We start from the raw sequence: 22,468 nt of genomic DNA, 5'->3' as shown, positions 1-22,468 counted from the left end.
CCACAATTCCCGGCATTCGCCAGACGGAGGGCGGAGTCGGCCTCCCGGAATCCTGGTTCCAGCGTGCACTTCTGGAGGACTTCAGATACCGGCGTGCTCCGCGTCCGGCCGTCCACCCGCTCACGTCCAGGGCGCCGCCTCTGTGTAGGGCGGGCGAAGAGGCAGCCGAGGCGGAGCTGATGGCTGCACTGAGGGCGGGGCGGGGTGCAGGCTGGGGCTTTCGGGGATGGCGAGCTTTTGGGGGTTTATTTTGGGGAAAGGCCTCTCTGTTGACCCCTGACCTCCGGGCCCTGCTGACGTCAGGAACTCCCGACCCTCGGGTCGGAGGGTCTTACGGGACTCCCAGTCTCCGGGCCCAGTTCTCTGTGGGGGTCCCTGGACCACGAACATGTCTGACGTCAGGGACTTCGGACTCCCGAGCACGGCTGACTGCGGAGACCCCAGATCCTCAGACTCGGGAGAACTCAGGGACCCCTGGAACCCGTCCACGCGTGTGGCTGGCCGTGGCACTGGGCGCTGGTGGGGCAGTGCTGCTGTTGTTGTGGGGCGGGGGGCGGGGTCCCCCGGCCGTCCTTGCTTCTGTCCTTAGCTCGCAGCCTGCCTCTCCCCGGAGCCAGTACAACTTCATTGCAGACGTGGTGGAGAAGACTGCACCTGCTGTGGTTTATATCGAGATCCTGGGACGGTAACGGTGGGGTAGACCAGGAGGCACCCAGTTGCGGGCTAGAGGGCGGGCGAGCTGGAGGAGTTCGACCTCCTCACTTTCGTGCTCTCCCTCCATTCCAGCCACCCTTTCTCGGGCCGCGAAGTTCCCATCTCGAATGGCTCAGGATTCGTGGTGGCTGCGGACGGGCTCATTGTTACCAACGCCCATGTGGTGGCTGATAGGCGCCGAGTCCGTGTGAGGCTGCCTAGTGGGGACACGTATGAAGCCATGGTCACAGCTGTGGATCCCGTAGCAGACATTGCCACGCTGAGGATTCAGACTAAGGTGGGAGTCCGGGCAGCCCAGGGCTGGTTGGGGCTCTGAATTTGCTCTTTTCTCCAGATGATAGACCCCTGGTACGCATTTTCCTTTAGGAACCCCTCCCCACACTGCCCCTGGGGCGCTCAGCTGATGTCAGGCAAGGGGAGTTTGTGGTTGCCATGGGAAGTCCCTTTGCACTGCAGAACACGATCACATCCGGCATCGTCAGCTCTGCTCAGCGTCCAGCCAGAGACCTGGGCCTTCCGCAAACCAATGTGGAATACATCCAGACTGATGCAGCTATTGATGTGCGTACTGATATGGGAAAAGTGACAGTCTAGGTTGGGAGAGGGACAGGGGCTGTGTGGTGCAGGCACCAAGTGTGATAGAAGGTGGACGAGCCTATACCATATGGAGGTTGGGCTACAAAAATGTAGAATTTGGAGAAGATGCCTGCAGCCTGGTATGCACTCAGGCAGAGAGTCCCTGGATCTCTTCCATATTTTCTCCTTGTCCTGCAGTTTGGAAATTCTGGAGGTCCCCTGGTTAACCTGGTGAGTGGGACATCCTTTCCAAGAATCCCTGTCCCAGGTCAGTGTGGGAAGAGGTGGGCTTTTCCCTGATTCAGTGAGGTTTGGTTAAGTTTCTGAACAGTCCCTTGTTAGCTGTCTCCCAGAATCCAGTCAGATCTACCCAATTCCCCAATGATCCCTGCTGTTCTTGTTCAGGTACACCCCATCTCCTACTATTTATTCATGTTAGGGAATAGTTGATTCTGTCCCTGCAGGATGGAGAGGTGATCGGAGTGAATACCATGAAGGTCACAGCTGGAATCTCCTTTGCTATCCCTTCTGATCGCCTTCGAGAGTTTCTGCACCGTGGGGAAAAGAAGAGTGAGCCTGGGTTCGGGGGGAGAGGCTCCTTTAAGTGGTGGGGCATTCATTGGGCCTTGTTGGAGAAGGGTCTGTTGGGAGGAGAGAGGGGAAGGAAGGATGTAACTGGGTAGGGTTTATTTGTCTCTTTATCACAGATTCCTGGTTTGGAACCAGTGGGTCCAAGCGCCGCTACATTGGGGTGATGATGTTGACCCTGACTCCCAGGTATGAGCTTTAGGAATAGTGATCTGTAGGATGCCATTGGTGAGCCAATGGCACTTCTGTTGAGCTTTGTTCTCAGAAAATTCTATCTTTATGTGTGGTGAACTGCGTCACACTTGGAGCTATCAGAAGATAGCTCCTCTCTCCTGTTGACTTTCTCTCTCATCCTGTTGACTTTCTCACCCCATTCCATTTTGCACAGCTGTCATCAGATTGATTTCATCTCATTAGTGCTTTGATTTAAAACCTTCCGTCTATTAACCTGGTGTTTGGGGTCATTTTCCATTTTTCAGACCTGGCTTTCTACATGACTATATTCTGTTCCAGCCAACCTGATTTCCTATTACAGGTTTTTATTTATATTGTTCTTTTTTATATATAGTTAAATAGCTGACCCATCCTTTTAGGCTCAGCTGAAGTTCTACTCCTTAAAGCTTCTCTTAGGATTCTACAGTGGATTACTTCTATTGATTTAACATTATGTGTTATGTGGAATTAGGTACCTTTTCTATGCACGTCCTACTTCCTAACTACTAGAAGGCAGAAAGTAAGTTGCCTTTGTATCTGGAGTACCTAGTGGATTTCTTGTCCATATAGTCATCAGTGTGTTGATGAAAAACTGAAGGTGAACCCAAATGGGGAGAGCACCTTGGTGTGGTTAACAGGGTGATCTGTGTCCTTTCAGCATCCTTGCTGAACTACAGCTTCGAGAACCAAGCTTTCCTGATGTTCAGCATGGTGTGCTCATCCATAAGGTCATCCTGGACTCCCCGGCACACCGGTGAGGGAGAGACTGCACTGTGAGGTGGTGGTGGGTGAGGTGTACATGTGCCCATGAACTGGGCTGTCTACTCCTTCCTTTCTCTCTGTCCATCTTTTGCAACAGGGCTGGTCTGCGGCCAGGTGATGTGATCTTGGCCATTGGGGAGCAGCTGGTACAGAATGCTGAAGATATTTATGAAGCTGTTCGAACGCAGTCCCAGCTGGCAGTGCGGATCCGGCGGGGAACAGAAACACTGACCTTATATGTGACCCCTGAAGTCACAGAGTGAATGGATCAGCAAGAGTATGGGGCTCCTGCTCTGATTTCCACTTGCTTTCCTGGCCTAGGCTGTGAGGGCAGCTGGACAGAGGATTAAATGAACCAGTGGGGGGCAGGTCCCTCCAACCACCAGCATCAATCCCTGGGCTCTGAAGAATCACAAAAACACTTTTTATATAAAATAAAATTATACCTAGCAACATGTTATAGTAAAAAATGAGGGAGGGATGCTGATCTTCTCTCTCCCAAAAAGGCTAGAGGTGAAGCTGTATTCCCCCCTCACTGAAGAGGGGGTATACTGGAGCTGACCATCCTGACCTCCCTATTCAAGAAAATGAGCTGCTGCTGTCGGTTGTTCTGGCCAGTTAATCGGGCTGCTCTTTGTGGTGAGCTCAGCTCAGTGCTGGGCCTGGGAGCCAGGGTTCCCCATGCTTGGTCACAGATGCAGACAGCTGGCCTAGGAAAGATGGTGGTTACTTCTGCTTGACAGTCCCATGTCTGCAGTGCACACGGATGAGTGTGGTGGGCTTGCTGACGGCAGGGGTTTCTTGGTAAGCTCCTGAGGTAATGGCAACCTCAGACCCCTGCCATTAGGGGCCAGTGGTGGTCTGAAGAGGTGAGTATTAGCACCTTAAATGACCTGGTTGCTGGTCTGTCCAGGGTAGCGCTCGAACCTCTTATTGGCCTCTTCACTGAAGGCATCACCTGTAAAGGGAATGGGCAGTTTGGGCAGGAAAACAGATCCATTGTGGGAAAGGGTGGGTGGAAGTGGAGAAGCTAGGAGATCCAGAGGTGGGTGGGAAGACAAACAACTGGGAGAAGAGAATGAAGGCCTTTCCCTCCCATCCCCCAGTCTTCCTGGGCTGCCCTTCCCACCAAATACCAATGTGGCAGTTGTGCACCCAAATGCGATGTCCATCATATTTGCAGTTACATTTCATCGCATTGTTGGTGAAGTCACTCTCTGCTACTTCAAAATTGGGGTTGATGACCACCTGCGAGGGGGAGAAAGGCAACATAATTCAAAGGTGTCGAATAAACACTCCTTCTACTTGGTAGTAGGACATATCAGACCCCAGGCACCTGCAGAATGTAGTTTCCTGGCTTCACATCTGTGATGTCAATCCATTGACAGTCAATGTCATGTCTGTAGAGATCCCAGCAGCCTACAGTGATGCCCTGCTCTCCAAAGTTGGCACACTCGTATCTCTTGGAGACATCTGAAGGGATTAGCATGACACACATCAGCGTGAGGCAAGGCTGAGGGATGGAGGTACTGTTGTCCATTCTAGGCCCCCACTCACCCTCCTGACACTCGGTGTCTTCTAGACAGAAACTAGCTTTGTGGCCCTCAGCCACCTTGGTGCCGTTGGGGGTCAGGATATCATAGTGAGTGAAGATGTCCATACTGTGGTAATGCCTATGGGGGCAAGAGACAAGGGAGCTTGTTTCCTTCCCTGCTCCCTGCAGCCTCACACTCACCCCAGTGGCTTTGCTCTTCTACTAGACCCACTCACCCATGGCACTCGTGCCACACCCAAGAGTGGCGCCCAGCCTTGGGCCTGAAGTCAGCTCGTCCCAGGTTGTGAATCTGGGAGGAGAATCGGAGTAGACGGCGGTGGCCGTAAGGCCAGTTGGCTGAGCGGGCTGAGCGGGCCAGGCAGTTCTCCTCCGCAGCACAGTACAGCATGTGCAGGGGCCGGTCCTCGATGTAGGCGGTCTCCTGCACCAGTGCTGAGTGCAGCAGCAGATCTGATGCGGCTGCACCGGGAAGGAAGGGGAATGTTAGAAGTCACTGCTGAAGGGCGGGGACAGATGGGGATGCTTTCACCCTGCCCCTCTATAGAGTGTATAAAGCTGTTTTTTTTTTTTTTAATGGGAAGGAGTACCCCTCCAGATTACAGCCTTCTCATTTGCAGAAAGGGGTGGCCCAGAACCTCCCTTCCCTGGCTGGCTCTCCACTCACTCTCAGAACAGATGACTCCGGCAGTGAAACGGGTGTCTGTCCTCTTGCAGGCAATGTGGGTGCCGTGATGAGCACATTGGTCCAGGGACAGCTCGGTCCCTGTGCAGCGCACTCCACTCATTACTACCTCTGTTGTATTCCCTGAGTCCCAATACCAGGTCTCCTGGGGACACATGCAGATGTTTCTGTGAGGCCCCACTATCCAGCCTCCAGGGTCAAAGAACTCATTTCCATAGTCCTCTGCCCCAAACACAGGCTTTGGAGGCAATAACCTTGGCTCCTCTCTCCTTCCACTCACCTGCAGGCCATGGTTGGCATAGCCCAGTCCAAGTTGCCTACAGACCACCATGGCCTCCAGTGTCCCCCAGTCATCCCCACAGATGAGGCCCCAGCGAAGGGGCCCGGGTCCCCCTATTTGCACCTCAACTCGCCCTTCATGTCGGCTGCGGCCCCCACTGAGTCGGATCTGTAGTGACAGAAGGGAAGAGCTGGGAAAGCTTTTGGGGTGGGGCAATGGGGGTCTGTAGCAGGCTGTGGTAAGGGGTTACTCAGAGGCACATAAAGGGCACATGGGGTGTCAGGTGGGAGCTGCAGGATTGCAGGGGCCGAGGGCAGTGGTTTGGGAGCCATCACGCTTCAGAATGTGACCAGATAAGATGCGAGATACCTGAGCCAAGGTGGAAAGTATGACTGACCCTGGTCTCTACCCCAGTGTAGGGCATGTTGCATCGAACTCCAGCATCCTGGCCATGGGAGCAGTCCTCAGCTGTGATGTTCTTGTGGGGGCACTTCCAGAGGGAGGGTTCCTGTCCAGAGCATCGAACTTCACTGAGATGGATGGCACCCATGCCTAGGGTCAAAGGCCAAAGATCAGGAGGTTGTAACTGGGCCTTGGTTGTCCATCCAGGGGTCTCCTTCTCCCCAAGGGTTGTATCCCGCAGGAGTGTGTATGTCTTTCTTCCCTGCCCCCCCCACCTTCATCTTTCTCACCCTGCCCCATGCGGGCACCACTCAGAGCCTCCCGAGCACTCCCGAAGCCCAGCTCCCGACACACCACGCTGGCTGCCTGTAGGTCCCATTTGCGGTCACAGACTGTGCCCCATGTGCCAGCCTTCAACACTTCCACCCGGCCCTCTCCAGGGTGGGCCCCGCCCTTTAGACGCACTCGGGCCTATAGAGAAGAGAGACAGTGTGGTGGCAGTGAATGGGAACAGCAGCAGAGAGAGGGCAGAGCAGACCTGGAGATCAATGGAAGAAGGGATGGGGGGGCGTGTCTCAGGTCTGTGGCCCACCCACTGGAAGTTTCCTCCCTGTCCTTAAAGGTCAGGGCTGTGCTTAGTCAGGGGCAGCCAGGCTAGGGTGGGTCTCTACCAGGGGCAGGGAAGGTCATTGTCACTGTCTCACACACCTCCCCCTGAGGTTTCGACTGCTGTTGCTTCTTCTGGCCATTGGACGTTGTGTAGACAGGACCTGGCACACAACTCACCACCGCTGGGGCACCCCCTGGGCACCTGGTGGTGTCATTGGCACGATAGAACTCCAAGGAGCAGCGGGAGAGGTGGGTCTCTGTACCCACACATGTCACCCCATGCAGACCAAAGAAGTGTTGCTGCCGCTGGGCCAGCAGCCTGGGGGGACAGGAGTGGGGAGCAGTAGGGTAAAACAGTGCTCCTGCCTCTGCGCTCGTAACCCGCCTCCCGCTCCATGCTTCTACCATCCCCTAACTTTTCATGACCACTTTATCCCTCTTCTTTCCTCCTTCTCTGCTTCACTGCCCTCCAGAGGGACAAAGGGAATGGTGAGTTTCTGGGCTGAAAGAGTCTAGGTTACTCAGACAGCAGGGTCTATGGGGACCTTTTGCAGCAGAAAAACCTTATGCCATAGGGCCTGTGGGAGGGCAGCCAGTCTTGACTTGCCTGACAGAAACTTTGCTCCACATGGTTTCACACTGTTGACCTTAATAATGGAGGCTGAGGCCTCTGTGCAAAGAGAATGGGCAGCTAGGACCACCCAATGGGAAGAGACGGGTAGGAGGGGGCAGCCAACATGAACAGGAAGCCTGTATAGCCAGAGTACACAGATTCTTCTGCTGTGCTGAGGATGGAATGACTGAATGAGTCAGGATGCAGATGAGTGAGTAAATCTCTCGTCTAAATGGCTCCTGAGAGACCAGAGGGATGCCCAGGCCAGAGTATGACAGGCAGTTATGGGAAGAACAGACTGGTTAGGGGACACACAAAAGATGGGCTGGCAAATGTAGGGATGATGGTATATAAATGCAAGACAGACGGAAGTTAGAGGGATCACATGGCCAGAGAAGGAGAGTGAATACGAACAACAATGGCAAAGACATCCCCAGACCTGAGCCAAGCTGTGAGTCTTTAATGAGGCAGTCTGTGCTTCTGCAATTTAAACATAACAGAAAGAATGTTCCATAGCCACCAGAGTAGGAAAATGGGACTAAATGAGGGATGTTAAAATTTGGAATCACTGCAGAGAGATGCTTCAGAGAATGAGGGGACTTATTATTAACACAAATGGAGTGAGAAATCGCAGCGAGGCATGTGAAGTACCTTCTTGCTAGGACAGCTGGTTCAAGCCCAGAGGGGAAGGTAACCAGCTAAGGCCTGGTATTGGTGGAGTGGGCTTGTGAGGCTGGTTTGAAAGTGAAATATTACAGCGATGTGCCTCAGAGGAGGGAAGGAACATGACAACTTGAAGACATTGGCTAGGAAGACAGAACAACATGTTTATAAACACAGCAGACAAAGGAAGCCTAGAGACTTGACAGAATACCTTTGGAAGCTCAGGATAAGTGGATTCGGAAGCTCAAAGAGATCAGGTACTCTCCCAAAGTCCTGTTTGGCTGAAAATAAAAGTCAAAGAGGCCATCGCAGGAAAAAGACACCTCTCTTCTGGGCTCCCTCCTCCCCTTCCCCCACAACTTAGAAAGTAAAAACGCAGTGTGCACTTTAATGTAGAAGTCAGGGAAGGCCAGAATATGGCCACATTGGGCAAAGATGACCCTCAGCTAAAAGGCACTACAAGAACATCCCCAAATTCCAAGCTTCTTTGAAGCCACCAGAGGGAGGAGCTGGAAAATGAGGGGTACGAGGAGACCAGTGGGTGATCTCAGAATGCACTGAGGAGAGGAGGGGACAATGGAGTGGGATGCGTTTTCTGTGTCTGTCACTCCTGAAGAAGTCATCAGGGAGGATGCATGTGCAAATGGCCTTTGGAAGCCCAGTGAGATGTAATCACAGGTGGGAATTTTCCATTCCCTTGTGTTCTCTTTGAAGCAACCCAGGAGGAAAATTATGGAACCGAGAGCCTAATTGTGTCAGTTGGGCCAGAGAGGATCCCATCCCTGGTTAAGTTTCCAGAGGAGACACTGAGTCTTACCTCCAGGCCAGTAGCACTTGTTTTTAAAAATTAACCAAATAAAGGTAGGATGGAAACACTGACAACTTCTTAGGGGACAGGCAAGTATGGCACTTGGAGGACGAAAGTGCTAGAGTTTCTACTAGAATTCACTGGGGAAGATAAATGAGCATGTGGAACAAGGGCAGTCAGTGGATGAACTCCTATAGAGATTTTTAAAAATCCCATGACAAGCATAATTCCTCAGTGACACAGGGCAAGCCGTACTTTATGGTTCAGTGACTCATCAGGAAGGTGGTCTGTAATAGCTGCTGCTGCTCCCCCACTTTTGGTGGAGGGCTCTCTGGCACCCCTTCCTGACCACAGCCCAATCCCGGGACTCACGGCTAGGTGCTCCCTCTCCTGTCCACCAAACCTGAACTTTATTTACCTCTTGATTGGCCCCCTGCCCACTCGGGGTTTGGATTTGACTTTACGCTTGGTGATTGGTCTGGAAAAAGGAGACAGAAGTTAGTGGAAGTAGTGGTTAGGTACTTGGCCCAGGAAAGGCAGAGAGTGATTTTTTTTTTCCTGTTTCTGGGAAGGACCCCTTATGCAGAGTGTGGGAAGGGATATAATGAAGGCAGCCCAATTTGCTGCAAACACTGGCTGCTGCATACCACCGATGTGTGGTTTTGGATCTCATGCTGCTCTCTGGATTCAGCAACAGTGATGAGAAATCTAATTATGTCAGTCCAGGTGGATGAGGGGAGGAGATAAGAGGGAAGTTAAGGCAGGAGAGAGAATGGGAATGAGGGTGAATTAAGGGAGAAGACTGGGGAAGGGGAGGAAGCATGCAGGTGGCTCAAGCTGCAGTCCAAGCTGTTTGGGGGAAATATAAAAATGAGGAGTCTTCTCCTCAGCCATTCCTTCATTATTCCTCCTAAGATCAAAGCCTGCCCATTCCCACGCCTGCCTCCCCTCCCCATCACTCCCGGAATGGCCATTTTCCAGTCATAGCCTTAATTCATCAGCTTGGGTTTTGGGATGGACATGGATAGGCTGCCTTCCATCCATCCACCTCCTGGGGCCACAGGGGTGTGCAGGAGGTCCCGGGGCTCTTGCCCCATTACCTTCCAAGGGGCTTGGGGCGTCGGGCCGAGGCTTTGGCCGCTCGCTTCCTCAACTTTCTGTGAGGATAAGACAATAGCAGAGTCAGGATCATTCTAGAACCAAGTCGAAAAGGCTGGTGCTCTGGGACCAGGGGCAAGGTTTCTTTTCCTAGAATCAAAGCGTTCGTGGCGGCAGGATGTTATAAAGTCAGACACTCCCAAGGCTCTACCCTTCATAGCTGTTTGGCCTCATAAGCACATGACCAGGTGTGTGAGCAGCAGTGAAGGGCATGGGCTCAGGACTGACAGAACCCCTACACCAGACCCACGGAATTAAGGCAGATGGGGTTATCCCATCTTCTGGGTCAATGCTGAGGCTGATCTAAACCTTAGGGAAGGGCTAAGGGAAAGGGTGTAAGTAGGAGGGTGTTAGGATTGTTAGGCTAGCCAAACTGACCAGGTGAGGAGAGAGAACTGGCCTGGTCATGTCTGGGGAGGCAGACTGTCTTTTTATTCTTGGATGCTCTCTGGCTGCTGGCATTTGAAGGCCTGAGGCTAGTGAATGAGGACCAAGGGCCAGGGTAGGAATATCTAAGGATGTTACCTTGGTTTGACTGGGGGATATGATGCCAGGCTGCTTAGGATGACAGCACCTTTCCTGCCCAAGTTAAAGCCTGTGTGCTTTAGTCATTCACAAACTGAACTCATCCCCCTAGGGAAATAAGTTCTAAAACCTTATTTATTTGTAATTAGTCTAAACATTTGACCTATTTTATTCTTCAAGATATTGCCTTAAGTTTAATGACTGGAAACTAGGTCTGTTTTTCCTCTCACTCTCCCTTTGCTTTCAAAGACTTAATTCTGCCCCATTTTTGTCCCATCCAACTGTGTATGAATGAATGCAGGTCCTGCTCGTCTGTTCTTATAAGTTCATGAACATGTTCTTATAAGAACATGTTCTGCTCTGTTATTGTTTCTTTGAACATGTTCTTCTCTGCTGTTTCTCTTGAGGAGTCATATCTGGATACAGTATATGGCATGAAGAGGCACTAAAATTTTAACATATAGATTCTAAACAGGGCTGAAGCTGTTGGGTATTTCCTGTCTTGGCTACTTCCTGAGGATGTACTTAGTTGGCATTTTTGCCAAAACATCTAATCTGTCCAACATTCAAACCAAGAGTCTACAGTAGTTCTCAGGTCCCTTTCCTGAGACATTACTAAGAGTTTAGACTCTGCCAAGACATTACTAAGAGTTTAGTTTTATAATGTAAAACTTTCCCCTAGATATCTTTTTCTCAAACATGTCTAAAGTAAAATACACTTGGGCCCTGGCTGGTGTGGTTCAGTGGATCGAGCATCAGCCTGCAAGCTGGGGGATCACTGGTTCAATTCCCAGTGGGGGCATGTGCCTGGGTTGTGGGCCAGGTCCCTAGTGGGGGGCTTACAGGAGGCAATCACACATTGATGTTTCTCTTCCTCTCTTTCTCCCTCCCTTCCTCTCTCTCTAAATATGAATAAATAAAATCTTAAAAAAATAAAATACACTCGGCACCTCCTTTTGCCAGTGATCCAGAGAGATCACCTTGGTCTCCAGAGTAGTGCTCAGAAACATGTAGTATTATTTAGAAATCTCGAAGTACAGTAGTCTACCCTTTTCCACAAGAATGCATCCCGGGTGTGACTTGACCCCATCCCTGCAACACACACTCCCCTGGATTTTTTCATTTATAATCACTGTTCCTGAAAATGCTGGTCTGGATTTCTGCATAGCTTGTACCCTTACCTCCTTTAAATCTTTTCTCAAAAGATGCCTTCTCAAAGAGGCCTTTGCTGACCACCCTATTTGAAACTGCAATCCCACAGCCATTTCCTAACCCCTCCCCTGCTTTATTTTGAATAGTTCTGCTCTTTGCTGTTCTTACATTCTTATTCTCCAATTCTTCCTTAGTCCGTGAGATCAGGGATTTTTGTCTGTTTTGTTCACTGTTGAACCCCTACAGTCTACAACAGTCCCTGGCACACAGTAGGCACTCAATAAATAAATACTGAATGAACAAATCTCTATGCTTTTGTTTATGCTACCCTCTTCAATTGAAATGCCTGCTATTTAAGTCATACTCATCTCTCAGACCCTGGTGTTTGGAGTAGGAAAGATAAAGAACAAACAGAGAAAGAAATAGAAAAGAGCAAACAGAGAAAGATAAAGAGCAAACAGCCCCAAGGAAATAACAGTGGAGGAGTCGAGAACATAGATGTTTTAAAACAGTTGAGTCTCTAAAGCAGATAAAGTGTATTTTGGGGGGGCTGAAAGAAATTTCAGATGTGTCTCGGAGCTAAGGCAAAGAAAATCTGAACACATATGGGAAAGAGTGGAGGTTGGATAATATACTGACTTTCAAAAAGAAGAGAAAGGATTCCTCAAACTGTAGATAAGTAATAACCTAGAGTAACTTATGAAATAGAGAGTTTGTGAACACTGAGGGGAAATTATGGTGATCCTTAGAGGCTTAAAATGCTTTCAGTAAACATTAACTCAGTCAAACCACCATGATTTCCTTTTTTGAACGATTACTAATCAATCAGAAGCTGGAGAAAGGCTGTGAACATAGTAGACCTGGGTTTTAGCAAAGACTAATAAAGTCTCCTGTGAGATCATCATAGATAAGATGGTGAAATGTTGGCTACATCATTGTAGAAGTCAATTTGTTTTCAACTGGTTGAAAAGACATTTCACAACTAATGGTTGAAGCCTTTGTGTAAACCTGGAGGAAAGTTTCATAAGAAGAGTCAGGCTTTGGTTTTAAACATTTCAACAAGTTTAACAGTTACTCTGATGAAGCCAGAAGGCACAGCTACCAGGTCTTTCTATGGAAGGAGGCTGGAAAGGATGACACATGGAAAATAATGTCAAGATTCAAGGTAATCTCATGGGATCATCATGGCCTTCAAAATGGCTTTAAAATGATGTAGCGAATTAATAAACTCAACATAGATTTAGGTTCAAATAGGCTGCTCTATCAGTATCCAAGATAAGTGAAGACCTGAACTGGTTTTGGCTGATTACAAGCCCAGGCGGTGCAGTGCGATGGGGCCTCATCGAACTGCAGCGCGAATGGAGGCGCGGCTTAAGCAAAGCGGAGCATTCCTCTGATCAGACCTCGTCAGACCACGTGGGAAGCAGTGTGCCCAGTGGAAGGTCACCTAGATGTCGAGAGGTTTTTCTGCAAAACTGATCTAAGGAAATACTGAAGAAAATAATCATTTTCAAAAGAAAAAAATAGAAAACAAAGGAAAAAAAAGGATACAAGCATTTTTATCCTGCAAAAGTAGATTATAGAGAGACTAAAGATTTCCAAATTTTTCAAAATGACCAAATTAGATGCTCCAGGGAAGAGAGACGTAGTAAATACACCGGTCCCCAGTGAGACTCGTTATTCTGGAAGCTGGCTGGGCTCTCCAGCAGGTGGAGGGCCGGCCGAAGGATATTCTAGAAAATATTCCTATAAGTTCTTAGAGCTCTCGTGCTCACAGACGCGCCCCGCTGGCGGCCTGAGCCCAGGGCGGGACGCCCTCCCTCTCTGGCTCCCGGGAAGAGTCCCAGAGCGAGACACGCTTCCCGGAGGGCGGGCGGCACCGGCCAGTTCCAGTCCTCAGACCCTGGTCGCCTAGGCTTGCGCAGCACGCAACCAGGCTCCGCCTGAGCAGGGGGCGTCCTCACCCTTTCTGAACTCGGACTCGGGATCCGAGCGGTGCCAGGGTGGCGACCTTAACCCACGCTGACCCGCTGCCGCTGGGCGTGGCCTCGAGACTGGCGCGCGCCAGGCGGGGAGGACTCTGCCTGCCAGCCCGCTACCACTTCGGACACCAGAGAGCAGGAGCCTCACTGGTCCCCTTGCAGACCCACCTGGAGGAGCCCCTCATAGTCCCACAATATTTCTCACCTCTCTAGCCTCGTAACGGTGTCTCCCTTTCCCCACTATCCTAGAGGCCCCCCCCTCAGCCCCGTGCCTGGATCCTCTCAGAGGTCTCTCAATCCCATTCTTTAAGGAGTGCCCCTCCACCCAAGTCTGCTCCACCAGCGCCCATATCCCTTCACCTGTAGAAAGCCGTGTTGACCCTCTTTTCGCTGGGGAAGCCCAGCATCCCGCAGACCACGTGGCTGTTGTGGGCACTCCAGCCTTTGTCACACACTTTGGACCAGCCATCGGGAAGCCTCACTTCGACCAGTCCCTCAGTCACAGGCAGGGGTCGCCTGCCCCGCCCAACTGCTGGTCGCAGTCGCACCTCCTCCACTTGCAGGTGATGCTCTACCTGAAGAGGGACCACAAACAGAGGAAGGAATCCGGTAGCACCTTTCACATGTCCTGACACCCTTAGGGAACCCAGATTGCGTGTGCATCCTGTGAACCCAGTGGGGAGCAGGGGCTGAGGCAGGGCTGAGAGAGAGGCGTGCCTCCCCCAGTGGTGTGTTGACTGGAGTGTGGGGTGTCCAGTGGAAGGACTGCTGTGAGGTGCCCTGAGGGATGCTCAAGGGTGCTAGGAAGGAGCACCTCACTGTCTGGAGCAGGTGGTGCACTTCACAGAGGAAGTGGCACTGGAGGAGGGGAAAGTGAGGAGGGAGATGTTCCAGGGTGCCCTGGGGACCAGGTCCCTGCCAGGTTTGTTAATGCTGAAACAAATATGGATTTTTCAGCATCTAGGAGCCCTAGCATTTGCCCCCACCCACTCAGCCTTCCGCTTCCTACGCACCCAAATTGTCCAGTGAGCACATGGAGTCCCCTACCTTCTAGTATCTCCTCTAACCACCTACAACACCCCACCACCCTCTCTGTCTGGCCATCCTGGCTGGTGTGTGTGTGTGTGCACTGCAGACCTCGATGACATTGGAGTCAGGGAAGCCAGGGAGGCGCTCGTCCTTGCAGATGACTCCAGCATCCTCATCGTGGGTACAGTCACTGTTCCCCCAGCCCCTGGAGGCACATTCCGTCACGCTGCGCTCAGTCCCACTACAGCTCAGATTGTCCAGCCAGATGCGGCCTGTGGAGGGAGAGATGAAGGGACAAAGAGGCTTGGGGAGGTAGGATGGGGGGAATGATAGGGGAGTTGGGGACAGTGAGAATGGAGGCCTCACACTTGGCCATGATGATCCCATTTTTTTGGTAAGATGGGGTGGGGAAGGGACAAGGGACCCTGGAGGGAATAGGAAAGGAGGCATAGGATTGATGGAGGGTTGGTGGTGATCTGGGGATGGTTAGGAATCTGGTACAGTGAATAAAAAAACAAGAGTCAACATTGAAATTTGGCTCAGTTCTTACCCACTCAATGATAGTACAACAACCAAGAACCTGTTGTGTTAGGCACTCTGCCATGATTGCACATGCATGTCACTGTAAGAACAGAGCTGCCAGAAGATATTACCACCACTTTATATAAAGAAACAAGGGTTCAGAGAAGTTAAATAACTTGCCTAAGACCACACAGCCAATGGGAGCTTAGGGGTTTGAGCCATTTGTGAGTCTTGGAAGTCTAAGGTCTGTCACCTCAGTCTCACAGTTTCCCATGTGTTCCCCTCTCTGTGCTTCCACATTGTCCCTTGTCCTTCTCTCTGCCTGGACCTTTGAAATGACTGTCATTGACTTCCTCTCAGAATTGGGAGGATCCTCAAAGGTCCTCTGTCTCAGCCACTGTGCAGGGACCCCTGATGCATACATAACCTGACAGGACTTCCCCAGCTTCTGCGGGGATACCTTCCACCTGCCCACAAAGCTATGGGAACCATTACAAAGTCCTTGTGAGTCTTTATAACTTCCCCCTACCCGGTCTAATTCAGTCCTTTGATGCCATAAAAAAAAAGTCCCTTAGCCACATGACTGTCTTCATATTTGAAGATAACCATCATATAATTGCTACCCAAGGTTTTTTCCTTTTCATATAAAAAAAATCCCTGGTTTCTTCAGCTACTCTTCCTTGAAGCTTGGCTTCACATCGTTGATATCTGGGCCCTGTTTGGGTAGCTCAGCTGGTTAGAGCATTGTCCAGATACCCCAAGGTTGCCTGATGCCCTGTCAGGGCACATAAAGAGCCAGCCAATGAGAGCATAACTAATTGGAACAACAAATCAATGTTTCTCTCTCTCTGCTGTCTCTCCCTTCCTGTCTCTCTCTAAAATCAAGCAATAAAAAAATTTTAAAAATCCTTCACATTTGGGCAGCTCTCCTCTGAAAATATTTCCATTTTCTACCATGTCTCTTACAATGTGGCATTCACAAGTGGTTCAGAAGCGGTCTAGCCAGTTGGAATTGGGGAATCCACTGCAGACTGCACCAGCATCTGCCTGTCAATCCCATTGTGGGTTCATACAGTGCAAGCACCCTCAGACCTCAGGTAGAATTGTTCCTAAGCTTCTACTACCCATATTCATACTTGTCCTGGTCAGTGACAGCTTGTTGGTTTTAGCTCTGGCCTATAATGTGACTTAGTCAGCTGCAGTATCTGTGATCTGTCTGTCTTTGGGACATCCAGACATCATCTACCTGCTCTCAACATCTCATGAGAGCACCTGTACTTTAACCAGGGCTCACTTAATCAGGGCTGTGCTCATGCATGGCCTTGGAGAATCATACTTTGTTCAACAGAAAGGAACTTAGATATCATGTAGTCTTTTTGCACATGGGGCATCCGAACCTCAGAGAAGGCGTGGACCAGCCTAAGAACACAGAGCTCTGAGAAGTGACTATGTTGGCTGACATTAGCTATTCTTCGTGTCCTGTGTCCCTGTGGCTGTGTTATCCTGATGGTCTTGTTCCCTGAACTTGGGTCACACTTAGGCAATAACTAGGCTATACCTGGAGCAGTGCTCACCTGTTCCAGGGCCATATTTGGCGCTATGGGTCCAGCCTGTGGCCTCTGTGAAGCCCAGCTCCCGGCAGAGGACATGGGCTGCCTCTAGCGTGAAGTCATCATCACAGATGGTGCCCCATTCACCAGCTTGCTGTATCTCCACACGGCCCTCGAAGGGCTTCCTGGGGAAGCCAGCCAGCCGGAACCGCAGCCCTTGGCTCCTGGCCCTCTTCTCTGGGGCCGTGGATGGGGATGGAGATCCCAGGCACGAGCTGCACAGCAGGCACAGCAACAGCCCCCACAGGCTCCACTGCCAGACACTGACAGGCTGCATGGCAGAGAATGCCTGGGTGCCCCAGAGGGAGAGTGTGTGTGAGAGAAACTGAGATTGAGGCAGGCCCAGGTCCGAGAAAGAGAAATCCTGAGAGGAAAAGAGACAGTAGTAAGACCAGAGACAGAGACAGACAGGGACTAAGACAGTGAGAGAGAAACACACTAAATAAGGGCTAAAACACCGAGTCAAGGAGGCACAGACTTCTAGGTGCAGAGTGAGGAGAGGGAGGGAGGGAAGGAGGGAGAGAGAGAGGCTGAGAGACTCTCCCTCCCCTTTGTAGAGTAAAACTCTCACTATTCGTTGTTAATGTGTCACAATGACCTTCCCTTGTTCTATACTGATCACCTTCATTATCCCCCACTCACATCAGGGGCCCAGAGATCAAAAGACAACCATTAGACACCAAGAGTAAGAGAATGGTTGAGATATAGAGATAGAGACTGAGCAAGAGACACAAAGAGGAAGACCCAGACAGACAGGATGTGAGAGGAAGGGAAATTGTGGGAATGAAAGGTGGGGGGGAGAGAGAGACAGAGACAGACAGACAGACAGACAGACAGACAATGTTGATGATGGACAGAGAGTGATCTGGAAAGATCCAGGAACACAGAACTGCAGAATGGCTGAGAGAGGCAGGCAGCAGGTGAGGAAGAGAGGGACTGACAGGAGCCAAGAAGCAGAGGCCAGAGGGACCCATTCAGCCAGTCAGACAGAGGACAGACAGCTACTGATTGTGGAGAGAAGCAGGCAAGGGGGGCTTAGGAGACCCTTGGATCTAGGGTCCTTGAATGGAGGCGAAGCCCAGAGTCCTGTCTGGGCAGATTCTGTGGCAGAGGCCAGAGACTAGAGTGTGCCAAGAGCCCACTGCAGGCCCTACCCAGCACACAGGCTCTCACTGCCCTGCAGGGTCAAGGGGCCCAGGAGAGCCAGGCCTCCAGATGGGTGGGGGGTGGGGGGGTGGGGTTGTCCAAGCGTCCTGCCAACATCGCCATCAATGTCACCAGGCAACCGCAGGCCGGGGCACCATTCAGTTCCTCAGCCAAGGCCTTCCCTCCGTCAGGGGCTGAGAACAGCTCCTCTACAACAGGAGTGGGGGGCACCCAAAATACTTCCCCAGACTCAGACAAACAACCCAAGAGGACAGCTTTGTTCTGTGGACATTTTGGCTTGGGGAGCCCAGGAGTAGGGCCTCAGAGAGCAGCCATCCGCCTTAGGGCCCTCCCAGCTGCCCTATTTGAAAAATCCTGCAGCCTCCCCCTTTCTACTGCCCCACCCATCTCTCCGTATCTGCCTCCTCTTTCCAATCTTCTTGTCTCACTCTTCCTTGACAATAATAAAACCTTCAGCTGGTTGGCTTCCCCTCGACTCCATCCCACATCACCCCTTTGCCCTCCTGGTCCCTCCACCATCCTCTCCAGCCGCAGCTCCCCTTCCTCAGCAGCGTGACTCCCCTACCTTTGGCTGAGCGGGGGCCCTAGACGCTGGAAGAAGATCCGGGAGACCAGTCCTAGGACTTCCAAAAAAAAGTATTCGGCCTGGGGAGACTGGACCCCTCCCCTCTCTCCCGCCTCTCCTTTTGTCCCTCCCACGTCCCCTAGAGCCCTCCTACATTCTGCCTTCTCTCTGAATTCCTCCTAGACCAGGTCCCTCCTCTAGGTCCTCCCCTCCCCCGTGGAGCTGGCTGGCCGCTGTTGCTCCACCTCCCCCCGCCCCTCCCCTCCCGGCCGGCTCAATGAAGCTTTCTTTTCCCTTGGGTTGGAGGCCGGGCAGCTACGGTCAGGGAACTGGACACGCAAGAGGCCACAGGGTAGCGGACTGGCCCCGGGCGGCGGCCCCTGTGGCGGGCGGCGGGAAGGCCGCGGCTCAGTTTTGGGCTCCGGGAAACCTTCCAGTCCCGAGCCCCTAGCCCGTCCTCCATGTACCCTGCTCCGTGTAGAGTAAATAGCCAGGATTGGGACGGGTCCGGCCGGGGGAAATGAGGCTAGGAGTACCCCATGGTCCCACTGGGTCCCCAGGATGCCCGTCAGCACTTCCCAGGTGATGTCACAGCCTTCACTACTATGTCACGTTGAGCATTTGATGTCACGCGCAGGTCCCCAGCCCAGGCGCCAGAGCGCTCTGGAGGAAACCGCGAGGTTTCTCTAGTGGAGCCATTTGTGCCAGGGCTGGGGGTAAGGTAGAGGCCGGAAGGGAGTGCGCCGTCCAGCTTACCTGGGGACCACCCCCCCTCCCAGCCCCGTTTCATCTTGCTCCTCTCTCTCCTCCCCCTTCGCGGTCCGCGGGGTCTGGGGCCCGAGCGGGAACGCCTCGGGCGGGCCCGCCCCGCCCTCGCCCCGCCCCCGCCCCGCCTCCAGCCTGCGAGGCCAGGAAGCAAAGAAGGAACCGCCGGGGGCCATGGACGGGGCCGTGATGGAGGGGCCGCTCTTCTTGCAGAGTCAGCGTTTCGGTACCAAGGTAGTCTGGGGCAGGGGTGTCTAACCCCATTGGAGCTAGGGGTGGGTGATAGGGCCCAGGAAGCAGGGGGCAGCGGGTAGGAGCGCGGCGCGGGAGCCGAGAGCCCCGCGAAGTTCCCGCGAAGTCTCCTCGCTCACTGCGAGGAGCCAGCTGCCAGCCGGGGGCACGCCCTCTCTGGCCCTGGGAGACTCCGCGGCATCCTCTTCGGGTAACTTCGGCCCCGTCGGGAAGGCCTGCGCGAGTCCCCCGTTCCCCGGCGGGGCCGGGCCGTTGGCCCTCGCCCGCTGCCTCCCCAGCGTCTCTCGCTCTTTTTCCGCAGAGGTGGAGGAAGACCTGGGCCGTGCTCTACCCGGCCAGCCCCCACGGCGTAGCGCGCCTCGAGTTCTTCGATCACAAGGGGTCGAGCTCTGGAGGGGGCCGAGTGGCCTCGCGCCGCCTGGACTGCAAGGTGATCCGTCTAGCCGAGTGTGTGAGCGTGGTGCCGGTGGTTCTGGAGAGTCTCCCTGAACCTGGGGCCTCTGCCTTCCGCCTGGACACAGCACAGCGCTCCCATCTGCTGGCCGCCGATGCCCCGTCCAGCGCCGCCTGGGTGCAAACGCTGTGCCTAAACGCCTTTCCGGTGAGGGAGCCAGGATTGCCTGCGAGGGGCTGGGACGAGCCGAACTGGGGCCCTAGAGGCGATTCGGGGTGGGGGTAGTTACAGCGGCGGAGGAACTGGGCTGGCTCAGACCCTCAGAACCGCATTGAGGGAATGACAGGGTCTTAGATACTCTTTTCTCTTTACCCCAGAAAGGCAGCTGGCCTCTGTCGCCTGCCGAGAACCCACCCAAGCTTTCTGCCCTGGAGATGCTGGAGAACTCGCTGTATAGCCCCACCTGGGAAGGTAGCCACCTGAACAGTTGGGCAGGGATGGGGTGGAAAGGTGCCCTGGGAAGGGGCTGATTAGAGGGTCCAGGGACCCATTTGGAAGTAGGAAGTTTCTGAGAGCTGGCTTTCAAGTTGAGTGCTGGGATGATCTGCCCCCCACCCCCCCCACTTCCTGGTCAGGTGCCAGGCTAATTGTGTATTCCCTCCAGGATCCCAGTTCTGGGTAACTGCGCAGAGGACTGAAGCTGCTGAGCGCTGTGGCCTGCAAGGCTCCTATGTGCTGAGGGTGGAGGCTGAGAGGCTGACTCTCCTGACTGTGGGAACTCAGAATCAGATACTGGAGCCACTCCTCTCCTGGCCCTACACTCTGTTGCGTCGCTACGGCCGAGACAAGGTGGCTATGCTGTCCTGGAGGGTTGACTTTCTGGGGCCAGGGCTGTGGGCTGCGTTGCGTGGGGCAGGGCAGGGCAGGGCAGGAAGGTGGGAAGCTCTGCCTTCTGATAACCCTTTTTTGCCTAGCCCAGGAGCCCACCTCCCTCCCCAGCTAGTCTTTTCTTTGTAGACCCCCTAACTAGTTTGGCCCTGTGACTCACCATGCCTGATGGCTCTTGGTAATGTGCTTCCCTTCCTCCTCTTTTCAGGTAATGTTCTCATTTGAGGCTGGCCGGCGCTGTCCCTCTGGCCCTGGAACATTCACCTTCCAGACAGCACAGGGAAATGACATCTTCCAGGCTGTTGAGACCGCTATCCAACGGCAGAAGGCCCAGGGCAAGGCTGGTCAGGGACAGGATGTTGTTAGAGCTGATTCCCGAGAAGAACTGGCAGAGCAGAAGCCAGCTTCCCACCCTGGTGCCCAGGAGCTCCCAGGCAGCCCTCCGGTCCTGTATGCTGAACCCTTAGACTCCCTGCGAGTTCCTCCAGGTCCTTCCCAGGATTCCCTCTACTCAGACCCTTTGGACAGCACCCCTGCGCTGGCAGGGGAAAGGGTACAGTTAAAGAAAACTCTCTATTGGAACTTGTATGAGCATGTGCAGCAGCAGTTGATGAAGGCCAAGCTGAAGGACCCCAAAGAGGACCCCATCTATGATGAACCTGAGGGCCTGGCTCCTGCCGCTCTCCGGGGCCTTTACGATTTGCCTCAGGAACCCAAGGATGCATGGTGGTGCCAGGCTCGAGTGAAGGAGGAGGGCTATGAGCTCCCCTACAACCCTGCCACAGATGACTACGCTGTGCCTCCCCCTTCTCGGATCACAAAGCCCCTGCCAGCTCCCAAGCCCCAGGGCCTGGCCTTCCCTGAACCTGGTGCTGCAACTGGCAGTGGCAGCAAAAGCCACAGCTCAGACACTGCCCTGTACAGCCAGGTCCAGAAGAGCAGAGCCTCAGGGAGCTGGGACTGTGAGTTCTCTAGCGCGGAGGCTGACAGGATTGGGGTCAAGTCAGAGGGCTCCACATGAGAAGCTGGGCGAGGCTTGGGGAGCTGGTAGGACCATGGAGAGGTGGCATTGGAGATCAAAGAAACCTTTTAGAACCAGTGGGAACCAGAGGGCTGGAGAGGCCTGTGTGAGACTAGGGGACCAGACATATCAGGGGAATCAAGGGAAGAATGATTAATCCCTGTAAGTCCTGGAAGTGGGACACATGGCAGGGGTCTGGGGGGTGGGACCTGGGGACACCATCAACTTTAAGCCATCTGCCCAAAAGGAATGGAAAGCTGCTGGACCAGATCTGCAGAAAGGGTCAGTACAGTGGGAGGGGCCTGCATGGAGGCTATAGGGAGATGCTGGACTGTGCCTGGATCCTTTCCTCTGTGTTGTTCTTTGCTAGAGATTTATTTTTTAAAAAGTTTTATTCTCATTAAAATCAGTTTGGATTTAAGAGGTCTATGTGTGTGAATGGTCACAGAGGGGACACAGAGGCAGGGTGTGCTGTGGGTGTGGAGGGCACAGCACAGGACAACCAGGAATGTGCTGGGGGCTGTGCAAGGAGGGAAGGGCCCCAGGGTGGTGTGCTGAGCTGACTGCCTGTTCAAAGCTTGGGTGGTCCATCCAGCCCATCTGGGCTTGACTCTATCTCTCTGGCCTTGGGTGAGTTTTATAACATCTGCAACCCCCAGTCACCCCTGCTGTCCTTTGTAAACTGAGAACACTTAATAACAGGCTGTACCTCACAGGGTTGTTGGTATGGAAGGGGTTAAAATTTTCAAGTACTTGGTGCAATTTGGAGCACAGGGCCTATGGGAAGCTAGGCAGGTCAAGAGGGGAACAGGAAGGGAATAGGTCTTTTTCATGCCATCTGCTCCCCTGTTCTCAGCCACAGGATCCCCAACCCCACCCATACAACTTTGCTCGTAGGTACTGAGCATCAGTCACTTTTCTGTCTGGAGCCTAAACGGAACTGCATACAGTGTGGTAGGGAGAGGGGCACAGG

The 22,468-nt window shown here is 52.9% G+C and overlaps 3 protein-coding genes across 5 annotated transcripts; 2 read left to right on the top strand and 1 right to left on the bottom strand.

The window, feature by feature from the left end:
* The first annotated feature begins 20 nt into the window (after positions 1 to 20).
* Positions 21 to 3,308, top strand: HTRA2 (HtrA serine peptidase 2). Of its 2 annotated transcripts, XM_045827634.1 has the most exons (8): positions 21 to 685; positions 787 to 991; positions 1,081 to 1,275; positions 1,489 to 1,521; positions 1,755 to 1,860; positions 1,998 to 2,067; positions 2,750 to 2,845; positions 2,951 to 3,308. In XM_045827634.1, exons 1-8 carry the CDS (start codon positions 180 to 182, stop codon positions 3,114 to 3,116), a joined length of 1,377 nt encoding a protein of 458 aa, XP_045683590.1. In that variant the 5' UTR covers positions 21 to 179; the 3' UTR covers positions 3,117 to 3,308. The 2 variants fall into 2 exon arrangements, with proteins under 2 accessions (XP_045683590.1, XP_045683592.1); XM_045827636.1 differs by lacking the exon at positions 1,489 to 1,521.
* A 150-nt stretch (positions 3,309 to 3,458) lies between these two features.
* LOXL3 (lysyl oxidase like 3) lies at positions 3,459 to 18,250 on the bottom strand. 2 transcript variants are annotated; one of them, XM_045827633.1, is made up of 14 exons: positions 18,176 to 18,250; positions 16,408 to 16,732; positions 14,420 to 14,583; positions 13,643 to 13,857; positions 6,481 to 6,700; positions 6,063 to 6,243; positions 5,768 to 5,922; positions 5,371 to 5,538; positions 5,073 to 5,235; positions 4,624 to 4,867; positions 4,411 to 4,526; positions 4,190 to 4,326; positions 3,990 to 4,101; positions 3,459 to 3,811 (listed from the first exon to the last, which is right to left on the bottom strand). In XM_045827633.1, exons 2-14 carry the CDS (start codon positions 16,718 to 16,720, stop codon positions 3,738 to 3,740), a joined length of 2,262 nt encoding a protein of 753 aa, XP_045683589.1. In that variant the 5' UTR covers positions 16,721 to 16,732; positions 18,176 to 18,250; the 3' UTR covers positions 3,459 to 3,737. The 2 variants fall into 2 exon arrangements, with proteins under 2 accessions (XP_045683589.1, XP_045683588.1); XM_045827632.1 differs by having other exon boundaries at positions 16,408 to 16,807; positions 18,176 to 18,219.
* Positions 18,251 to 19,060: 810 nt separating this feature from the next.
* On the top strand, positions 19,061 to 21,916 carry DOK1 (docking protein 1). The gene is made up of 5 exons (XM_045827998.1): positions 19,061 to 19,174; positions 19,494 to 19,793; positions 19,964 to 20,057; positions 20,251 to 20,435; positions 20,683 to 21,916. The coding sequence occupies exons 1-5, from the start codon at positions 19,115 to 19,117 to the stop codon at positions 21,493 to 21,495; spliced, it is 1,452 nt and encodes a 483-aa protein (XP_045683954.1). The 5' UTR covers positions 19,061 to 19,114; the 3' UTR covers positions 21,496 to 21,916.
* Positions 21,917 to 22,468: the final 552 nt, after the last annotated feature.

This window comes from Phyllostomus hastatus, unplaced genomic scaffold (assembly GCF_019186645.2).
Source record: "Phyllostomus hastatus isolate PE091 unplaced genomic scaffold, TTU_PhHast_1.1 phas_scaffold_78, whole genome shotgun sequence".
NCBI lineage: Eukaryota > Metazoa > Chordata > Mammalia > Chiroptera > Phyllostomidae > Phyllostomus > Phyllostomus hastatus.
The sequence above is the reverse complement of the archived record's forward strand: the minus strand, read 5'-3'. Positions and strand labels throughout refer to the sequence as shown.

Excerpts from the sequence above, each read along its gene's own strand:
- HTRA2 (XM_045827634.1), top strand. The coding sequence starts at position 180 with ATGGCTGCACTGAGGGCGGGGCGGGGTGCAGGCTGGGGCTTTCGGGGA. Across the intron at positions 1,276-1,488 it reads AGACTGATGCAGCTATTGAT|TTTGGAAATTCTGGAGGTCC; the intron begins GTGCGTACTGAT and ends CTTGTCCTGCAG. Across the intron at positions 2,846-2,950 it reads CTGGACTCCCCGGCACACCG|GGCTGGTCTGCGGCCAGGTG; the intron begins GTGAGGGAGAGA and ends CTTTTGCAACAG.
- LOXL3 (XM_045827633.1), bottom strand. The coding sequence starts at position 16,720 with ATGCAGCCTGTCAGTGTCTGGCAGTGGAGCCTGTGGGGGCTGTTGCTG. Across the intron at positions 4,527-4,623 it reads GTGTGGCACGAGTGCCATGG|GCATTACCACAGTATGGACA; the intron begins GTGAGTGGGTCT and ends TTGCCCCCATAG. Across the intron at positions 3,812-3,989 it reads GGTGCACAACTGCCACATTG|GTGATGCCTTCAGTGAAGAG; the intron begins GTATTTGGTGGG and ends TTCCCTTTACAG.
- DOK1 (XM_045827998.1), top strand. The coding sequence starts at position 19,115 with ATGGACGGGGCCGTGATGGAGGGGCCGCTCTTCTTGCAGAGTCAGCGT. Across the intron at positions 19,175-19,493 it reads GTCAGCGTTTCGGTACCAAG|AGGTGGAGGAAGACCTGGGC; the intron begins GTAGTCTGGGGC and ends CTTTTTCCGCAG. Across the intron at positions 19,794-19,963 it reads TGTGCCTAAACGCCTTTCCG|AAAGGCAGCTGGCCTCTGTC; the intron begins GTGAGGGAGCCA and ends TCTTTACCCCAG.